Source organism: Moschus berezovskii, chromosome 1 (assembly GCF_049115385.1).
Source record: "Moschus berezovskii isolate FMDL1 chromosome 1, NW_MosBer_1.0, whole genome shotgun sequence".
NCBI classification, from domain to species: Eukaryota; Metazoa; Chordata; class Mammalia; order Artiodactyla; family Moschidae; genus Moschus; species Moschus berezovskii.
The window spans coordinates 34536047-34554274 of NC_142460.1; the positions used below are offsets into that span (position 1 = coordinate 34536047).

Sequence of the window (18228 nt, forward strand, 5' to 3'; positions counted from 1 at the left end):
CCAGTAAAAGACACTTCTTAGGACCACTTTATCTCTCCAATCACATTCACAACAAGCAAGTGTTCAGAAAAGCATAGAGGATGGCATAATATCATTTAATAACCTATGCTGAGTTTTCTCCCTAAATTGCAGACCACATATAATCCCCACAAAAGTGAAATGTATTAGCATGGGGCTTATACTGGGGCTTTGAAATGACTCATGTAGATAACCAATTAAAATGATTATAAATCATGTGAAATTTGAGAAAGGAAAGTAAAAAAATAGATGAATTATGAGCAATAGTAGCATCTTTGATTGAAAACTGTTTCAAGCTAGAGACATACACAATAATGGTAACATTAGCGGGTAAATCGCAGACAGATGAATAAGAGGATAAAGTGATAAAGATATTCTGGAGTATCTGAATATGTATTTTGTTCTACTAATTTAAATGGTTTTATCACTGAAGTCAGACCTAGAAAACCCCATAAAACCATGACAAAACATGGCTACCAGGCAAGAGAAGAATGTTTGAGGTTAAATTAGATCTCATTTTAAAAAGAGAAAAAAAATCTAAGTACTTATGAAACAATAAGGTAAAAATAGCCCTTATTTTACTGGCCTTTCTATTCATACAGTTCAGAATCGGCTTCCAATAATCATTGATTGAATAATCAACTTTTAATTAACCCCATGGGATTATCTTGATTTTTCAGGACTTTAAATACTTTGCTCAGTTGACACATCAGACACTTACTATTGACAATATCTAATCTGTTTAATTATATCGCTATCAACAAATTATATCTGCCTAATTTATTTCTATATACTGAAGACTTTGAAACCCCAACTAGATAACCATGTCCTATCTCTCAGATAAGGCTTCAGAAGAATATATCTTATAGCAAGATTTTAAAGTCTGCTTTATTCCCAGTCTAATTAATTTTCAGTATAGGAGATAAGATCAGGGATAAGGCAGCTCATTCCTGCTATTTAATTCCTCCTGAATTAAATAATCACTGTGTGATGATTATTTTATTTAAATTCATGTATTTATGAAAAGCCTATCACATGCACGGCAATGACATAAACAAATGTTTGAAATAAACACAGGAACAACAGTAATACTTCTCAACAAACCAAAGCATCGTCCAAAGTAAAGGGTAAATATATATATGTACATATATATACACATATTTATTTTAAAGTATGACATTTTCTTTTACTTCTGCTGGGTAAAAATATTCATTTAGCACATATTCACTAAGCATCTACTATGTACCAGGAACACACATGAATTTCCAATACATTCTCTAATCTAGTACACTGCATTTAATGAGAAGCTGGCATGGAAAGACATTCCTGTCCTTATGGAGTTCGCTCACAAGGTCACAGTGAAGTTTGGCATGCAGAAATCAGATATAATACCAGAGTGTCTTGTACTTCCACTAGTATGCAGTAGGCAACTGACGTGTATTCGACAAAAAAAGATGTCTCTGGGGACGAGATGCTTGAGTTGAGTCTTGAAGAAAAATAGTAGTAATCGTCCACAGAAAGACAGACAAATATGTAAAATATATTCCCTGTGTACACACAGGGGCCAAACTGGGAATTCCAGGAATGGTGTTAGAGTGATGTGCTCACTAACAAGCAATGAGGCTGAGAGCATACGATTGTGTAAATGAACAAAAGGCAAAACTCACAACAGTTCTAAGTCAGAAACTTCCAAGTAATTCAACTGAAAGGTAGACCTCTAATTAAAATTAACAGCATGGATCCCATAAACACAGTCCAAAAGTAACTAAGCAACATAGCAGCATAAAACATGTACTAAGTTATTTTTGAGAACTGGTTTGTATATATCAGTAAAACATACTCAGATAAAAACAGAGACATCATAACAGAAAAATATGCTATTCTAGAGTAAAATATTTATATCAAGTCCTGGTCTTACCATGTCTTAAATATTTCTTCAAGGATAAGCAATTTTACTTCTCTGAGGCTTATTTGCTTTTTTTCTAATCAGAAATAGTATCTCCTTTCAGGATAATTGAAAGACTTTAAATAGATAAAGTTGACAGAAAAAGTTTTTGTCAACTACTTTGCCTCAGTACTTACATACATTTCGATATATTAAATTTTATAATTAATTATTTGAATATTAAAACACTGGTATGAAGCATTATATATAATGTAAAGAACTAGGTAGGGTGAAGTCAGTTATTCTATGATAAAGAAGTCAACAAGCTTTAAAATATGTTCAGCTTCAGCTGGTTTTAGAAAGCTATAGTGATTTATCTAAGTAAATAAAGTTAAAAAATCAGAAAATATGTCAATATCATGGATCAGTACTTTGATAAAGAATAGGTACATATCTCATGTTATATATTAATCTTCATGGAATCTGTGTATAGATTTTCTCTCCTGAATGACCCAAAGTTGCTGCAATAGTACAACTTCTCAGCTGAGGCAATGCTGAACATTTTTGATGGGCCACAAATAATAAACGGAGATAAATTAAGTGGGACAATAAATATAATCAGAAAGCCTCATATTATAATGACTAGAAAACTGGTTGGGAGTGGACAAGTTATCCCAACAGAAAACCTGTCCAGAAGCCCTCTCATTAGTACTTAGAAAAAAGCACAATGTGCTTATTTTCTTAAATTGGGACCTATTCTATTATATGATAATGTAGGTCTTAGCCATATTCACTGGTTTCTTTTACAAGTTTTGACATCTGTTTCTATTACACCATATCTGCATCCTTGAAAAATGCTGGTGTCTGCAAAATTGTGCAGTAAAAAATATCAGGGCTTATGGAAAAAGACAGGATTGGAGGACAGAAAATGTGAAACCTTCGGAAATTTAAAACCAAGCACTAACAAAAACCATAACAATCTTTATTAAAAAAAAAAAAAAAAAACAAAGCACAGTTAAATCTCTACTGGTATTTGTATCCAATTTCTGCATCTTCTTTCAAGATATAAGCCTAACGGGCACAAACTTTAAAAAGAAAACTATGATCCAGTGTATATCCTTTAAAAAATAAGGCAACAAACACGTCATTTTATCACAGAGGAAAGTGATTTCCCAGTTTCTCCAAATGTACTCGCAATGATGCCAGATATATAATGTTGTAGAAATCAAGATGGTTCTTAAAGTCACTAAGAAGCTAACACTTGCGCAAAAGAAAGGCACCTGAGTTGACTTTTCATATTTATCTTAATACTTCAGAGATTGCTAAAGCTCTCTGTTCAATTGTGAGAAAGCTTGCTTTGGTTATTTAAAAATTAATGACATGAGGAAATCATACGTGGATCAACACAATTCCTATCATCCTCATATTCACTAGTTGTGTACAAACTAATACGCATCAAAGAAACACACACTAATGCAGAAAGAAGTTACATTTTACCTTAAATGCATTTGATGCTCTTGGCTATAAAGTTGTGTGTTCTGTCTGATGACATATTTAAGAGCTCTAGGCAAATCAGACACTTTCAATCTCAAACATCATCTATCAAATGTGGTTTTATCAGGATTAAATCACATAATGAGTGAACATGCCCAGTACAGCTCCCTGGCATAGAGCAGACATTCACAAATATTAGTTCCCTTGGATACTAACAGAAAAATATTCAACTCTCATAGAGAGTTGAACATCAGTTCAGTTCAGTTCAGTCGCTCAATACCAAATTTCTTTTCTTGTTTTAGTTTAGGTTTGGGGTTTCTTTCTTTTTTTTTTTCTTTCTTATTTTGTCAAGTTTTGTTTTATTTGCCTGGAACAATACTTTAAAAAAAATAGATAAAACAGAGAAAATTAAGAGTATATAAGAAAAGCAAATCTGACCCACATGCTTTTGAAATATCATCTAAAATTTCAGACAGACTTAATAATCCTTGAGTATAAATAGTGATGAAGAAAGACATAAAGACAGCAGTTAAATGAAAGCAGAGAAAGATGCTGCTAAGTCACTTCAGTCGTGTCCGACTCTGTGCGACCCCATAGACGGAAGCCCACCAGGCTCCCCCGTCCCTGGGATTCTCCAGGCAAGAACACTGGAGTGGGTTGCCATTTCCTTCTCCAATGTGTGAAAGTGAAAAGTGAAAGTGAAGTCGCTCAGTCGTGTCCGACCCTTAGCGACGCCATGGACTACAGCCAACCAGGCTCCTCCATCCATGGAATTTTCTAGGCAATAGTACTGGAGTGGCTTGCCATTGCCTTCTCCGGAGAAAGATGCTAAAGAAACATAAACATTAGCAGTATATCTTTCACAATTTAATACTGACATTTCTATCTAGATGTTTCATAGAATACTCAACACATAATTTAAAAAAAAAATGGGTTAGCCAAAAAGGAAAATCCCAAATGAACTTTTGGCAAACCCAATACAAAGAAGTAAGAAAACCCCTTGCCTGGTATCAGCAGTTTTCTTTACTTACTTACCTATTTCTGTTAAGATATAACCATTCTTTCTGTCAAACAGGCTTAAAACTTCAGGGGTCACATTCCTTCCAGTTCCCCAAATCTAATGTGTTATTAAGATCCATTAATTCTTCCACAGAAACATTGTGTCCTGTCCATTCACTCCTTTTTCATTTACCTCTGGTCCACACCACATGTGGCGTGTAGACGTAAAATTTAACTCCGTGTTATTTTCCTGCCCAAACAATGCTTGAAATTCAGTTCAGTTGCTCAGTCGTGTCCAACTCTTTGTGACCCCATGAACCGCAGCACGCCAGGCCTCCCTGTCCATCACCAACTCCCAGAATTCACCCAAACTTATGTCCATTGAGTCGGTGATGCCATCTAACCATCTCATCCTCTGTCCTCCCCTTCTCCTCCTGCCCTCAATCTTTCCCAGCATTGGGTCTTTTCCAATGAGTCAGCTCTGCACATCAGGTGGTCAAAGTATTGGAGTTTCGGCTTCAACATAAGGCCCTCCAATGAACACCCAGGACTGCTCTCCTTTAGGATGGACTGGTTGGATCTTCTTGCAGTCCAAGAGACTCTCAAGGGTCTTTTCCAACACTACAGTTCAAAAGCATCAGTTCTTTGGCGCTCAGCTTTCTTTACTGTCCAACTCTTACATTCATAAATGACTACAGGAACAAACCATTGCCTTGAGTAGACGGACCTTTGTTGACAAAATAATGTCTCTGCTTTTTAATATGCTGTCTAGGTTGGTCATAACTTTCCTTCCAAGGAATAAGCGTCTTTTAATTTCATGGCTGCAGTCACCATCTGCAGTGATTTTGGAGCCCCAAAAAATAAAATCAACCACTGTTTCCCCATCTATTTGCCAAGAAGTGATGGGACCGGATGCCATGATCTTAGTTTTATGTTGAGCTTTAGTCAAACTCAACTTTGCCGCAAGGCTTGACTGCCTTCCAGTCTCTCCAATATTTCCAAAATTGAGGCCAACAACTCACCTTTATAAAACCTTAATTAATTTGTATTATTTCTTAATTAACTAAGTTGGATTATTTCTGTCCTCTGAACATTTATCTCCTTCCCTACAACTTATTCTCCTTGTATTGTTTTCTCTATGTAGTCTCACTGTGTTGAGGCCCTCTCTGCTTTAGTGAGCAACAACGTGTTGTCCCAGGAAAGAGGCCAATGTTAAACACATGTACTGAGTTCAAACCTTTGTCTCCTAGCAGTACAATCAGCTCCTTCAACTTCCACACCTCACAGACTTCAGCTGACAAAGGGGAGTATGATATGATAATAATTACAGGACTACTATTTATATGAAGCCAGGTAGTACATATAGAGTGCATACAATTGAGCCAGGCAGTTAACAAACACTGAACAAGCTTTAGGTCTTTAGAGGTGCTGAAGTCCTAAGGACTTATTTAAATCATTTAATTTTTAACTAATTATATGATGAAAGTGAAAGTTGCTCAGCCGTGTCTGACTCTTTGCGGCCTCATGGACTATACAGAACATGGAATTCTCCAGGCCAGAATACTGGAGTAGGTAGCCTTTCCCTTCTCCAGGAGATCTCCCCAACCCAGGGATTGAACCCAGGTCTTCCGCATTGCAGGTGGATTCTTTACCAAAGAGCTATGAGGGAAGCCAATTATATGATATCTTTGTTCATTAGTTGATCACTTTATTAATCTCTCATATGCAGATTTGGATTCTAAAATTCATATGTCTATTATCTTCTCAACTATAAATCTTAAATTCCAAGCACCTCCCTCCCTCCAACACACCAAATTTTCATTTTCAAACAAATGCATCAAATATATTTAAAAAAATAGACATTGAACTAGAAGTGAGAAAAATCTAATCCTAATTTCATACTAATTAAAATTTATATTGGAAAACCAGGTAATTCTCAGTTTCTTCATCCATAAAGTAAATACTTCCTTGGATTCTTGACGGTCTTGAGTTACAAGGTAATTGAAAGCACTTTGAACAAATGGTTTTCAATGTTATAAAATGCTGAGGTTATCCACATTGTATGGTCTCAACAAGTATTTGATATTTGATTTACTGACAAAATGGCACATAATTTAAGTATTTACTTTGAGGTGAAGAATCATCAGATAATGTTTTTTAATCTATGCAAAAGTTTGGTGTTTGGAGAACTGAAGTGAGAATTTACAGACCAGAACTCTAGTTATTAATCCCTTTATTTTCTATTTGACCTTTAGCAAGTCACATCGTAATTATGTGCCACTTAAGACTCTTTGTGACTAATTCCAGCCTGGTGTTGGTCCATATAAGGGGTTCATGATACAAAAAAGAAACACATTCCTCAAAAGGTTCCCTGCCCTCTGCTGGAGATATATATTCCATCACTATGGCTGTAAGTATTGCCCCCTAGAGGTGTTCATCACACAACCTATATAATCACTCCCAGGAACACTGCCCAATAAGATGTCTGCGGCATGTAATCACTGACTGATGAACGAGTCACTCTCATTAATGAATTAGATTATCTCAGCCTCCTCAATATTTTTCTCTAATTACAGAGTAGCTTATGATGCTATTTTAAATTAATAAACGAACTGTTTTTAAGTCACAGGCAGGTTTATATGTATGCATGTTATTTACAAAATATACATAGTGTCTAGCATAGTAGGATTGACATTTTACAGAACGTCTACACATATGTGTTGTCACAACTGCACCTTTTAATGGTACAGCAAGGTCAACTAGGCAGATGTTTTTATATCAAATTTTCAAAAAGGCAAATAATGGCTCTGAGACAGTAAGTTGCTTCTTCAGTCAAGAGGTTCTCAGAGTTCTAGGTTTTCTGCTTCCAAACCAAGTGTCTGTTCTCCTCCGCTCTTTAAAAAACAAACTGGAACCAAGACAATTTTCATCAATTGACCTAAGATTCTCCCAAGGTTAATCTGTTGATTGTTATGATTATAAATACTCTCAAAACTCCCCCATCTGCCTCTTAACTATTTAAATTCAGGCAAGTTTATTTCATTAGATCACTGTTCTCGTTGTTCAGTCCCTAAGTCATATCCAACTCTTTGTGACCCCATCGGCTGCAGCACAAGCAGCCAGGCTCCTCTGTCCTCTACTATCTAAAGGAGTTTGCTCAAATTCATGTCCATTGAGTCAGGGATGCTATCTAGCTTCCTCTGCTGCCCCTTCTCCTATTAGATCATAGCCTTCTAAAATATTTCTCAATGTTTGATGAATTGTTAGTGGCACAAGTTAGTATGTGAAACTAGGGAGTGTGTCGATAACCATTTGAGATGAACACTATTGTTATAATTGTAAATAGTTCAAAGTTATTAAAATATTTAAAAAAGTGCCACACAGAAGCACTTTTATTTGCTGAACAATTAAAGATACCTCGGTTCTGTGAAACACAGGAATATTACATTTAATAACAGCACTGGTTGCATCTTAAAGTGTTTTCATACCATGTAATTTGGAACATTAAAACTATAATCTGTTAAATAGGCCTATCCGGTATAACTGGGATAGTGTAAAGGGCACAGGGAATTTAGAATCTAGGTCAATAAAACTTGAAAAAACAACTATATTCACTTATAAGAATATTAAAATTATTAAATTTGCATCCACCAACTCCTATAGGATTATTTTTATTTTGGGCGTCAAAAAAAAAAAAAAAAAAGACAATTCAAAGTATTTTTCCATGTACATTGTTGTGAGAGATGTCCCCCAAAACAGAATAATTAAAATCATTTCCCAAATGTCAAAAGCCAGAGGAAGCAGCAAGACTAGTTGCAGGTCTTCAGAGTGACAACCCTGCCGGCATTCTCACATCTCCCCCTCAAGGAAACAAGCAAAAACAAATCACGCTGTCAGCCTGGTACTGAACACTCTGTATCTCATTTCTCAGTCTCAGTGCAAACAAGTCCCATGTTTGAAAACAGGCCACTTTATGTACTAAATTATCTGCAGTTTGAGTTTCTTCTTGGGCTGCATGAGGTTCTTCCGTCCCTTTCATTGCTTCTCTGAGAGGGCATTACCTCTGAGAGACCGTTAGCCCTGAGTGTCATTGAACAGATTCATGAACACTCATGACCCACCAACTTCCCTTCCAGTTCTCTGGGCCCCACAATTTATCACTGGGCACTAAAGTGACCAAACGCTCCACTGAACTCCTTTGACATAAAGCAGAGAAAGAAATCCTGTGGTTTATTCATTGAGGATACGGATATTAATTTACATAGCCTATCTTCTCTACATGCAAATGAATGTGGAGTTGATTCAACTGAAATCTTACAAAGAAAAGCTGACATCAAAGCATTAGAGCCAGGTAAGTAAGAAAGACTGTCTGCTTAACAGCCCCAACAGAAGACAGATTTGTGGAGACCTTCCTGTAGACCTGAAACCAGCAGTCACCCACACACCTGCACTTTATTTTTAGCAGTTACACCTCTCTAATGAACAATGACTTCCAGCACTTCATCAGAAAGCATAATTATAAGCAGATGCCTGTAAGTTTAACTAACTAATTGGGCAATTCACCCTCCTCTCCCCAATGATTTTGGCTTCGGTGAGTTGTTCTTGGTATGTATCTTGTACTGGATGACAAAAGAGATATAGTTGAACAGATACCTCTGTTCTTGCTTAATAATTTTGAACAACAGCGCTTCTAATGTATGTATGTGAACAGTCAGTCATAGATGATTACTAACTGCACTTGGGTAATTTTTAAAAGAAGAAAATTATTTAAAAAATTTTTAAAATTATTCAAAAAATTTAAAGTTTCAGGAAAGCAGCCCCTACATGTTAATCCAAATTTACATAGATCCAAACAGCACAGGCACTGTGAATCACAGGCTTAAGTTATCACTTGAGACTTAATGATGACAGAAGCTGTGACCAAGTTCTAAATATAAAGGAAAAATAATTGCAGAAGTTAGAGCTATGGGATATTTGTTTCATTGACAATGAAATCCAGACTTGACAATTAAATCCCAACCGCACTTCATTGGATATGAATCTTGCAGTGAGAAGGAGAGGCTTTTAAAGAAGCACTTCTGCTACAATAAAAAAGCCTCTCACTACACTAGAACAATAACCTTGTGTTGAAAGTTAGAAGTAGAACTATTAGGCCTTGTTAGCTAATTATGGTATTGGCATCCACTTAAGTTAGTTTTTCACTTCTGTCATTTTCTCCTATTCCACGGCCGCAGTTCAAAACGTTTTGACTACTTAAAAGGGAATACATCATCACTGCCTTTCCCCAGTCTAACTGCACACCACTTTCCAAAGCGATAGCTTCAATCATGCTTCATAAAACCTCCTGCAAGTATATTGCTGGAAACATAAATCCTCAAGCTGTGATTTTAGTATTTCTAAGGCAAGCCCAGGGATCACTGACTGGTGGCTTTTCCATGGCCCTATTTACAAAAGAATAAACAAAAGTATGATTTATGCTAGATGCATTTTTTTTCCCCAAACTGCTCCCTGTGGTGCTTCTGGTACTTGCTGCTGCATCCTTAATTGGAGAACAAAACACTAGCAGAGAGGAACTGGACTCCAGGATCAGGATTGCTGTTTCCAAGCGTCTCTGACTTCATTAGGACACATGGCACAGAAGTACCACATGTTCTGTTTCACAAAAGCTCGGGCTCTCTGCTATGCATGCCTCTATACCTGCGTGAGTGCCATGCATTTTTAAATTGCACTAGATAGAGAGATCTTGAGAACAACGCTCTCTCACTTCCTTGTTACATTACAGTGAATATGGGCTCCCCGTCAGGCGTGCTTCAGTCTCCAAACCCCTCTTTATAATCACCCTGCCTTCTGAATTCTAAACTGGTGAATCACAATTTCAAATATGTGTTACATACACAGACACAAATTATATGTGTCTGTGTGTACTATTTAAACATTTGCAGATTTCTTTTTTATCTCCCAAATTCCAACACACTTAATGTCTATGATGGTAATTCAAAGACTCCACAACTGACACATTTTTTCTTTTTCTCCTTCAAATCAGTAACAATATAACCCTAAGTCTGCACAAACTTGCCTTCCATGATGTCCCCATTTTGCCCAGAGTGTCTACACTTGGTTAATTGCAGTGGTATTTTAACTGCAATTTTTGGGGACTGCTTCTCAGTATTCAGAAATACCTGTCTATATTATAAATGAACAGTTAAACATAACCAGTAGCTCTCCAACAATTAAAGCAGCATATCTGTAGGGCAGAGAGTGTATATTGATTGTTGCTATCAAAATGATTCAATTAACTGGCTGGCCTAATATTAGCTTCAGATGGACAAAACTGCAATTTTGCTACTACTGGAATTTTGCATGCTCTATTTTTTTAAGGGAAAATGAGCAGCCTCTTAGCAAGTCACTTTACAAACTAAAGCTGCGTCCAGTGTTTGCGTTCTAATTTCTGCACATAAAAATCTGTATCCAATCGTGTTTCATCACCGACTAACACTATAGTTTTAGGGAGGATAAGGGCAGAGAAAGGAAGGCTTCATATCCAAAATGTCAAGCCCTGCTGAAGAATGATAGAAGGACCTAGGGAGTGTGGAAGAACAGACCCACCTTAAAATGGAGTTCTACCACCCCCTGCTGGACCAAATGAGAAACACAGAAGAGGCTAAAAAGCTTAGAACTGAATACAGTGGAGATAATTTAACTTGTGCTGTAATCTATTTTTTTCTCAAAATAAAAATTTCATGCTACACTAATAATATAACATTATCTGCGATTATTACACATCAGAAAACTACTGCTATATATATACCTGTATGTGTGTGTGTGTATATATATATATATATATATATATTTTTTTTTTTTTTTTGGAAGACTTCCACCAATGCATGTTTTAGCATTTTGGGTCCCCAATTTAAATGCCCAAACTTGTCTGGACTGTTGAAAATGCCTCCATTTATTATAAATATATTTTACGTGAACGTAAACTAAACAAAGCAATGCAAATTCACATCTATCTCTATAAACAGAGGTAGCTTCCCCAAATTCTCTCTCAGGTTATTCTAGGAAGCTATTTCTGTTTTCTTCTAAACAGATAAAAATCCCACCAGTTCCCCACAAGCTAAAACATCCCTTACAGGTGTAATTACAATCTGATGGCATAAAAAATGTCAACCTTGCCGTATTAACAAGCGGTGGTGGTGGTGGGGGGGTGCTGAAAACGAATGACTGCAACACATTCCTAGTTTTATCCATCTGCTTTCTTACTCACAGCCATGGCCCCTCTCTTAGTTCTCAACAGAAATAAACCATCATCTTTCACTTCTGTCAGAAACTGGGGGTCTTGGGCAAGGGAATAAAAAAAAAAGTCTCTAAGAATTGAATTTCCTGCACACAACAGAGACATTTCACAACGAGTTTAATGCTGATAGTTTTTGCTGCTTCTTTAAAACATCATCGTTCCCTTGCCTTTCGCAACCTCAGACATTTAACTGGTAACACATGCCAACCTACTCATCCAATTTTTTTGATCATGAAAATCAAAGAAAGCCAAGATCCCAGAGAAAGATACAGTTTTCCTCAACCTCCGGCTCACTGATGCCCATCTCCCCAGCCTGTATTTTCTTCTTCAAGGGGTCTCCACAGACCATACATCATTAGGGGGCAATAATAATAACAACAATAACTTTAGTCCCGTCATTTAATTCTTCCTGGAGCTCCTTCTGGCTCTCTAGGTGGGGTAGAAGGGGGAGGGAAAGTAAACGCAAGAAAAGCACCGCACTCCTACCTTGCCCGCTACTGACAAGCAACCCGAGCAGGTAGAAGGAGAGGAGGAGGCTCATGTTCAGGACGTGACACCGGTGGACAGTTCCAAAGTTATTAAGTCCAGCCCCGGAGAGAGAACCTTCCGCTGTCACGGCCGCCTCTGCTAGAGCCGCCGCCGCTCCGGGGGTGCCCCAGCCGCCCGCCGCCCGCGCGCTCCTCCTCGCAAAGTGACTGCAAGCTCCGCTCCCTGCCGCACTATATCCAGGCGGCGGCGGCGGCTCCAGCAGCACCAGCAGCAGCGGCCGCCGCGGCGGCAGCACAGCCGGGCGGGGAGGGGCGGGGGCGGGGGCGCGGGAGGGGCGGGGCGGGAGGCGCGGCCGAGGCGTATTCCTCCGCGCCGCACGGCGACTGCCCGCCGGCCGGGGGGCACGCGGCTCCGGGATTCGTCCGCCGTCGAGTCCGCAGCCGCGAGTTCGGTTCCCGGGGCCTCCGGCTACCCCGCGTCGCCGCGATCCGGCTGGCACGAGCGCGTCCGCACGACCAGCCCGACGGCGATCCTCAGGGGGACGGCCGGCCCTGGGCCGAGGGAGGGAGGGCAGCCTGGAGCTGTCGCACCAACGTGGGCAGGTGGGCGGAAGCCCACCGCAGGCACCCGTGCTGATGCTGCCGACGGGTACCCGGCCCCGCGCGCGCTTCTAGCGCGCCAGGGCTCCGTGGGAGCCGCACAGCTGGGGGCGGACGGTGTATTCTGCAGCTCGCATTCCTTCAAGGGCGTGAGGCGGGTGATCTCCCGCTCCCAGGCCCTCCCTCTCGCGCAAACCTTCTGCAGGCTGCCCGCTTCCCACGCTTTCCAAGCTCTGCCCGAGCAGAGGGAAAGGAGCCGTCCTCTGGGGGTCTACACCGCCTGTCTCCTAGGGCTCCAGAGGGTAGGCTAGGCGGAAAGATGTGCAGGGTCTCTTACCCACGTCGGCCCACTGCTGTAGACAGCAGATACCTTAAGAGAGAGAGATCGGGGAAGGGATGAGATATGAGAAGGGCTGCGTTCAACTGGGCTGTCAGCGTTTCCTGTGTCCTTGGAGAAGTCCAAAGTCGCCCCGGGACACACTCGGCGGGCTCTGCCCTCGGTCCCCGGCGCACAGCGCTGGCGAGGTCTCCGCGAGGCTGCAGATGCGGGAGGTGCTGCAAACGCACACAGATGAGCTGCGCGGGGATCTTGCTCCCGGTCACCCCCTACCACACGCACACCTGCGTGTGCCCGACTTTAAATCGAAGTGATGGAGTCGTGGCCAGCGACCACAGCTAGCGCTCCTCTCCTGGAGGTTGGGATATATCCTTTTTTCTGTTGGAAAAGGAGGGATCCTTTTCTCTGCTGTAAAAGTAGGAAAAGTTATGCAAGTTTGATATCAGACCTGAAACAAGAGATGCAGAAGGCAGCACACCTGGCCTCGGGGGCCCTTGTCCGGTCAGAGCAACCAGCTGGAACTGACCATGGACTCTTCAGTCTGTACATCACGGTGCTCAGTGCCTCACCCCTGACCCAGGGAGGCCCTTGGCTGTTTCTTTATCAGCGAGGAAATGGAAGTAGAAGGGATTAGAAATATTGTCGGGTTCAGAATCCAGCCACCCCCACCCCCCGCCAGGATGCTAAAATGGAGATGTCATTGCTTGGAGAAAGGCAAGGGGTGAGAGTGGAAACAAGCTATTAATAACATCGGTAGGAGAGAACTCGTCCACAGCTGGTGTTCCCCAAGTAGATCACTGTAACACAGTTTTCACGTGGAGGGCTCACTTACTTGGTATCCTAGGACTGGGGTTGCTGCGAAGGATGCAGGAGGGGCACAGACTCCTGTCCGCACAGAGGACGGTGGACTTTCTAACCCAAGGCCCTCTTGGCACCTCACAGCCTGAGAACCTCTTCTTCCATCGTGGTAATATTTAGGAAAACATATTTAGAAAGTTATTTTACCAAGGCTCCCTTCCCTCAGTTTTTTCCTCATTCTGGGAAGCTCCAAATGTACTTGAGTAAGCTCACAGTCAGTTCTTTGCAGGAAAGGGTGGAAACAGCACATTTATAGGTGTGAAAGACAGGTGACTCCTTTATTTCTTGATTTCTCTAGGGAATTAAAAAATGCTACACACACACGGTCACACACACATACACTCAAAGTCACAGAAACTGTTGAAAGGATAGTACCAGGGCTAAATAGCCTCTTTTCACAACAAATCCTGCAGATTTCCAGTGTGACATCAGGAGTGGCCAAGGGCCTATGATACACACATACAGACCCACACACAATTGGATTTTTCTCATTATTAGATTATTTTTTAATCACGAACAAAGGGTTGAACTGTACCAGAGGAGAATTTGATCAATACCCTCTGAGGTAATTTTGACATCAAATCTTCTTAGGTTGGGGTGAAGGGAGAAGTGAATGAAGGTAGCAATGGTCCATCAGAGAAGAGTAGAAGGTTCGTTCATAGACTGTGTAACAACTCTGTGTGTGTGTGTGTGTGTGTGTGTGAGTGTGTGGAGTGAGAGAGTGAGCTTGTGTGTATGAAAACAATGAAGGAAATATCAATGGCACTCAGGAATATACAACAACTACAGATCCTGCCCTCAAATTGCTAATAGTATTCTGGAAGAGATCAGGCATAAATACAACATTTGATGATATAAATCAGGTTGTAAGAATGTCATAAAAACAGTGAAAATCAGCTGCTATTGTGATATAAGAGGAAGGGTTCATTTCTGAATAGGGGTTTAAGAAAGGCTTTAGGAAGTTAAAAAAGAAATAATGGAGAAATTAGATAGGTCCAGACATGGGCAAAGGAGAGAATAGCTTAAGCGGAGCCTAGGGGAGAGAAGCACACAGCTTGTGTGGAGAAGAGAGAGAAGTCTAATTTGAAGAAAGAACAGAGTGTAAAACACCAAGTGTGGTCAGAGCTGGGAAAGGGTTCTAGGACTGTATTGTGCCAAGAGAAGAAAAATAACTATTATTTATCACCCCTCAGAATGTAAGTCCAGATATAAATGATCAAGAAGAGCCAGAATGGCTGACCCTGTTCCCCGGGGTTAAGGCCTAATTGTGAGTTGTAACTCATGGGAAGGTTATCAACAGAGACTCTCCTGGGATTTTCCCATGGTTAGCCTGAGTTTATGTTGCTATGAGGTCTTAATAGGGTGCCTGCGTGCTAAGTTGCTTCAGTCCTGTCTAACTCTTTGTGAACCCATGGACTGTAGCCTGCCAGGCTCCTCTGTCCATCGGATTCTCTAGGCAAGAATATTGGAGTAGGTTGGATGCCCTCCTTCAGGGGGTCTTTCTGACCCAGGGATTGCAGGAGCCTCTTAAGTTTCTAGTATTGGCAGGCGAGTTTTTTTACCACTAGCACTGCCTGGGAGGCCCGTGTCAATAGCAGGTGGTACATATTCAGAGAAGGCCTTCCTCCACTTGTCTAAACTATGACTTACAGGTGCCTTTCCAGGGCTCCATCAGAAGCTCTTCCATTCCCTATTGCAGTGATGACGTGATCTAGAGCCTGACATTTTCCTTGGTCAATTCCACTTCATAGTAGACTGATGGTTGAGGGCAACATGTAGACAGATTGCCTTTGCCCAAAGTTCCCGTCCCCACTCCAAAGTCATGGTTCCTTCCCGTTGTGCAAACTTGGAGCACTGTTAAAGAAGATGCCAAATCACTGAGCACGATTAAGCCATGTCTACTGGGTAAAATGTAAATCATATACAAAAGCATCCACCCCATGTATGTGACTCATAATTTACATTGAATTGACAAATTATCAGAGTTTCTGTGTACCTGGGGAAGTGGTTCAGAGGTTCAGTTGGAGCTTTAATTTTTCTTTTTTCTTTTTCTCATTTATAAAAATACGAGAAAGTTGAATAGAACTCAGGGATCTACGAAAAGCTGAGTGGTAGAAAATACCAAGAGGACTGGATGCATGGTTAAATGAAAGCAGATGAATTTGCTTTAAAAGAATCAATAAAATGAACATAAAGGAGTAGCAGAGAGATGGAAAATGATAAGAAGCATGAAGTATGGAAATTACCTTCTTAGAGAAATTTTTCCTCTTCCATCTGACATCCATCCTTGCAAAAAGCGTACAGGCACACAGTCCACACATAGAGCCTAGGCATCAATGAATGGTGGGTTGTGGGCAGGATTTAAACATTATTTTTATCTTTTGTATTTCTCATGTTATTTTTGTTTAGTCTCTCTGTTGACAGAATTCATGTGTGTTAAGACCATGCTATTAGGAAATGGGACATTCTGGGTGTTCGTTTATATTTTTAAAATGTCACAAATCATTACACCTATTCATTTACTTGTCTAGAAAATTGCCTGTTCTGACTTTTTTATTACCACAAAGGAAGAAAAATATCCACTGTATATATAGCCAGATAGCCTGAAACCTCTATAAACAGATGATCACACTACTGCCTTTCCTTCGCCATTAATGCCACTTTTTCTAATGATCATGTCTTTGAAAAAGAATTTCAACTTTCTTGATACAACAACACTTTACATGTTTTACAAGGCTATTTGTGAGCTTCTGACAGTAGCTGCTTTAGTGGCAGAATTTAGATTTTAACACCTTCTTTTGTAAATGCTTTACTTGCTTAGCCATTTTCTTTGAAATTAAGAAACAGAAAGGAGAGATTTATGGTCTGGAGGCACTCTAATTGTCACAGATTCTCCCTTTTTTAATTTCTTTCAAGATACATGGGGTCATTTTCCTTCATGGCTACTTCATGTTCCCTCTGGGCAAATAACTGCTCACTTCACTCTGAAATTATGCAATAACTGCCTATAATTTGCCACTTGCCTGAAAAATGTTTTCTTAACTGTAAGGGATATTATATATTTCTTCACCAAGACATCTCTGGCAAATATCATGATGCCCAGAGCAGAAAACGTAATGAACCTATAACACATTGACTAAATAGTGATTGATGCAACCTCAAAAACATATTCCAGACAATATGAGATCAGAAGAAGTAATCAAGCAATGGCTATCAGTGGACTTCTCTGATACAATAAGAACCATGATGTGAGATGCAGGTTACCCAAATACTGATCACAGCACTAAATAGTCATACTTACGTCCATGGACAATATTGACCTACATGATGTTTGTACAAACCTTGTCATCCAGGGAAGTTATTACATACCAGATAACAACAAATTCTTCATATCTGACAAGAGATCCGGTACAAGTATAGGTTTGGGAGGAATTATTAACAGAATGCATTTCTTGCAAGCTAATATAATCAGTAATTAAATTTGAAAATCTCTTATTGCATAGGATCATTTGGTTCTTTCCTTAATGGAGTTATGTAGCTATTAATTTTCAAGTTAGATAAGTAATTTTATTAGTAATAGGTAAGCTGCTGTTAGCAATGGAGTTCCCTCATATACCCACAAGCCATTAATATTCTGCCTAATAGTCAACCAATGCACAACCCACTCCAGTGTTCTTGCCTGGAGAATCCCAGGGATGGGGGAGCCTGGTGGGCTTCCGTCTGTGGGGTCACACAGAGTCGGACACGACTGAAGTGACTTAGCAGCAGCAGCAGCAGCACATTGTTTGATGCATGCATTCATTTACTGTAAAGTACATTATGTGCGTGCATGCTAAGTCATCCCTTCAGTCATGTCCGACTCTCTGTGACCCTATGGACTGTAGCCTGCCTGGCTCTTCTGCCCATGGGGTTCTCCAGGCAAGAATGCTGGAGTAGGTTGCCATGCCCCGCTCCAAGGGATCTTCCCCAACCCAGGGACCAAGCTTGAGTCTCTTACATCTCCTGCAATAGCAGTCAGATCCTTTAACATTAGTGCCACCTGGCAAACCCTGTAGTACATTACTTAGGTTGGAAAAAAAAAAAACAAACAAACATATTTCACACATACATGAGCTAATTCTCACTCAAAGAAAAATAACAGATTTTCCTTGCCACATTTTAAAATCATTAGTCCTCATATTTACTGTCATAATTAAACAATTACTTATTTAAGACCTGTTGCTGGATGACCTTCCTAAAACCAAGGAATTTA

The 18228-nt window shown here is 40.1% G+C and overlaps 1 protein-coding gene across 2 annotated transcripts in view; it reads right to left on the reverse strand.

Annotated features, from left to right (window-relative positions):
- The window catches only part of NCAM2 (neural cell adhesion molecule 2), a 579580-nt gene extending 567144 nt beyond the window's left edge, over positions 1-12436 (reverse strand). The window contains exon 1 of one of the 2 annotated variants that reach the window (XM_055421878.2): positions 12180-12436. In XM_055421878.2, coding sequence (XP_055277853.1) covers positions 12180-12234 — 55 coding nt within the window. In that variant the 5' untranslated portion in view covers positions 12235-12436. The remainder of the gene's footprint in view (positions 1-12179) is intronic. The other variant, XM_055421887.2, reaches the window with a different exon arrangement.
- Positions 12437-18228: the final 5792 nt, after the last annotated feature.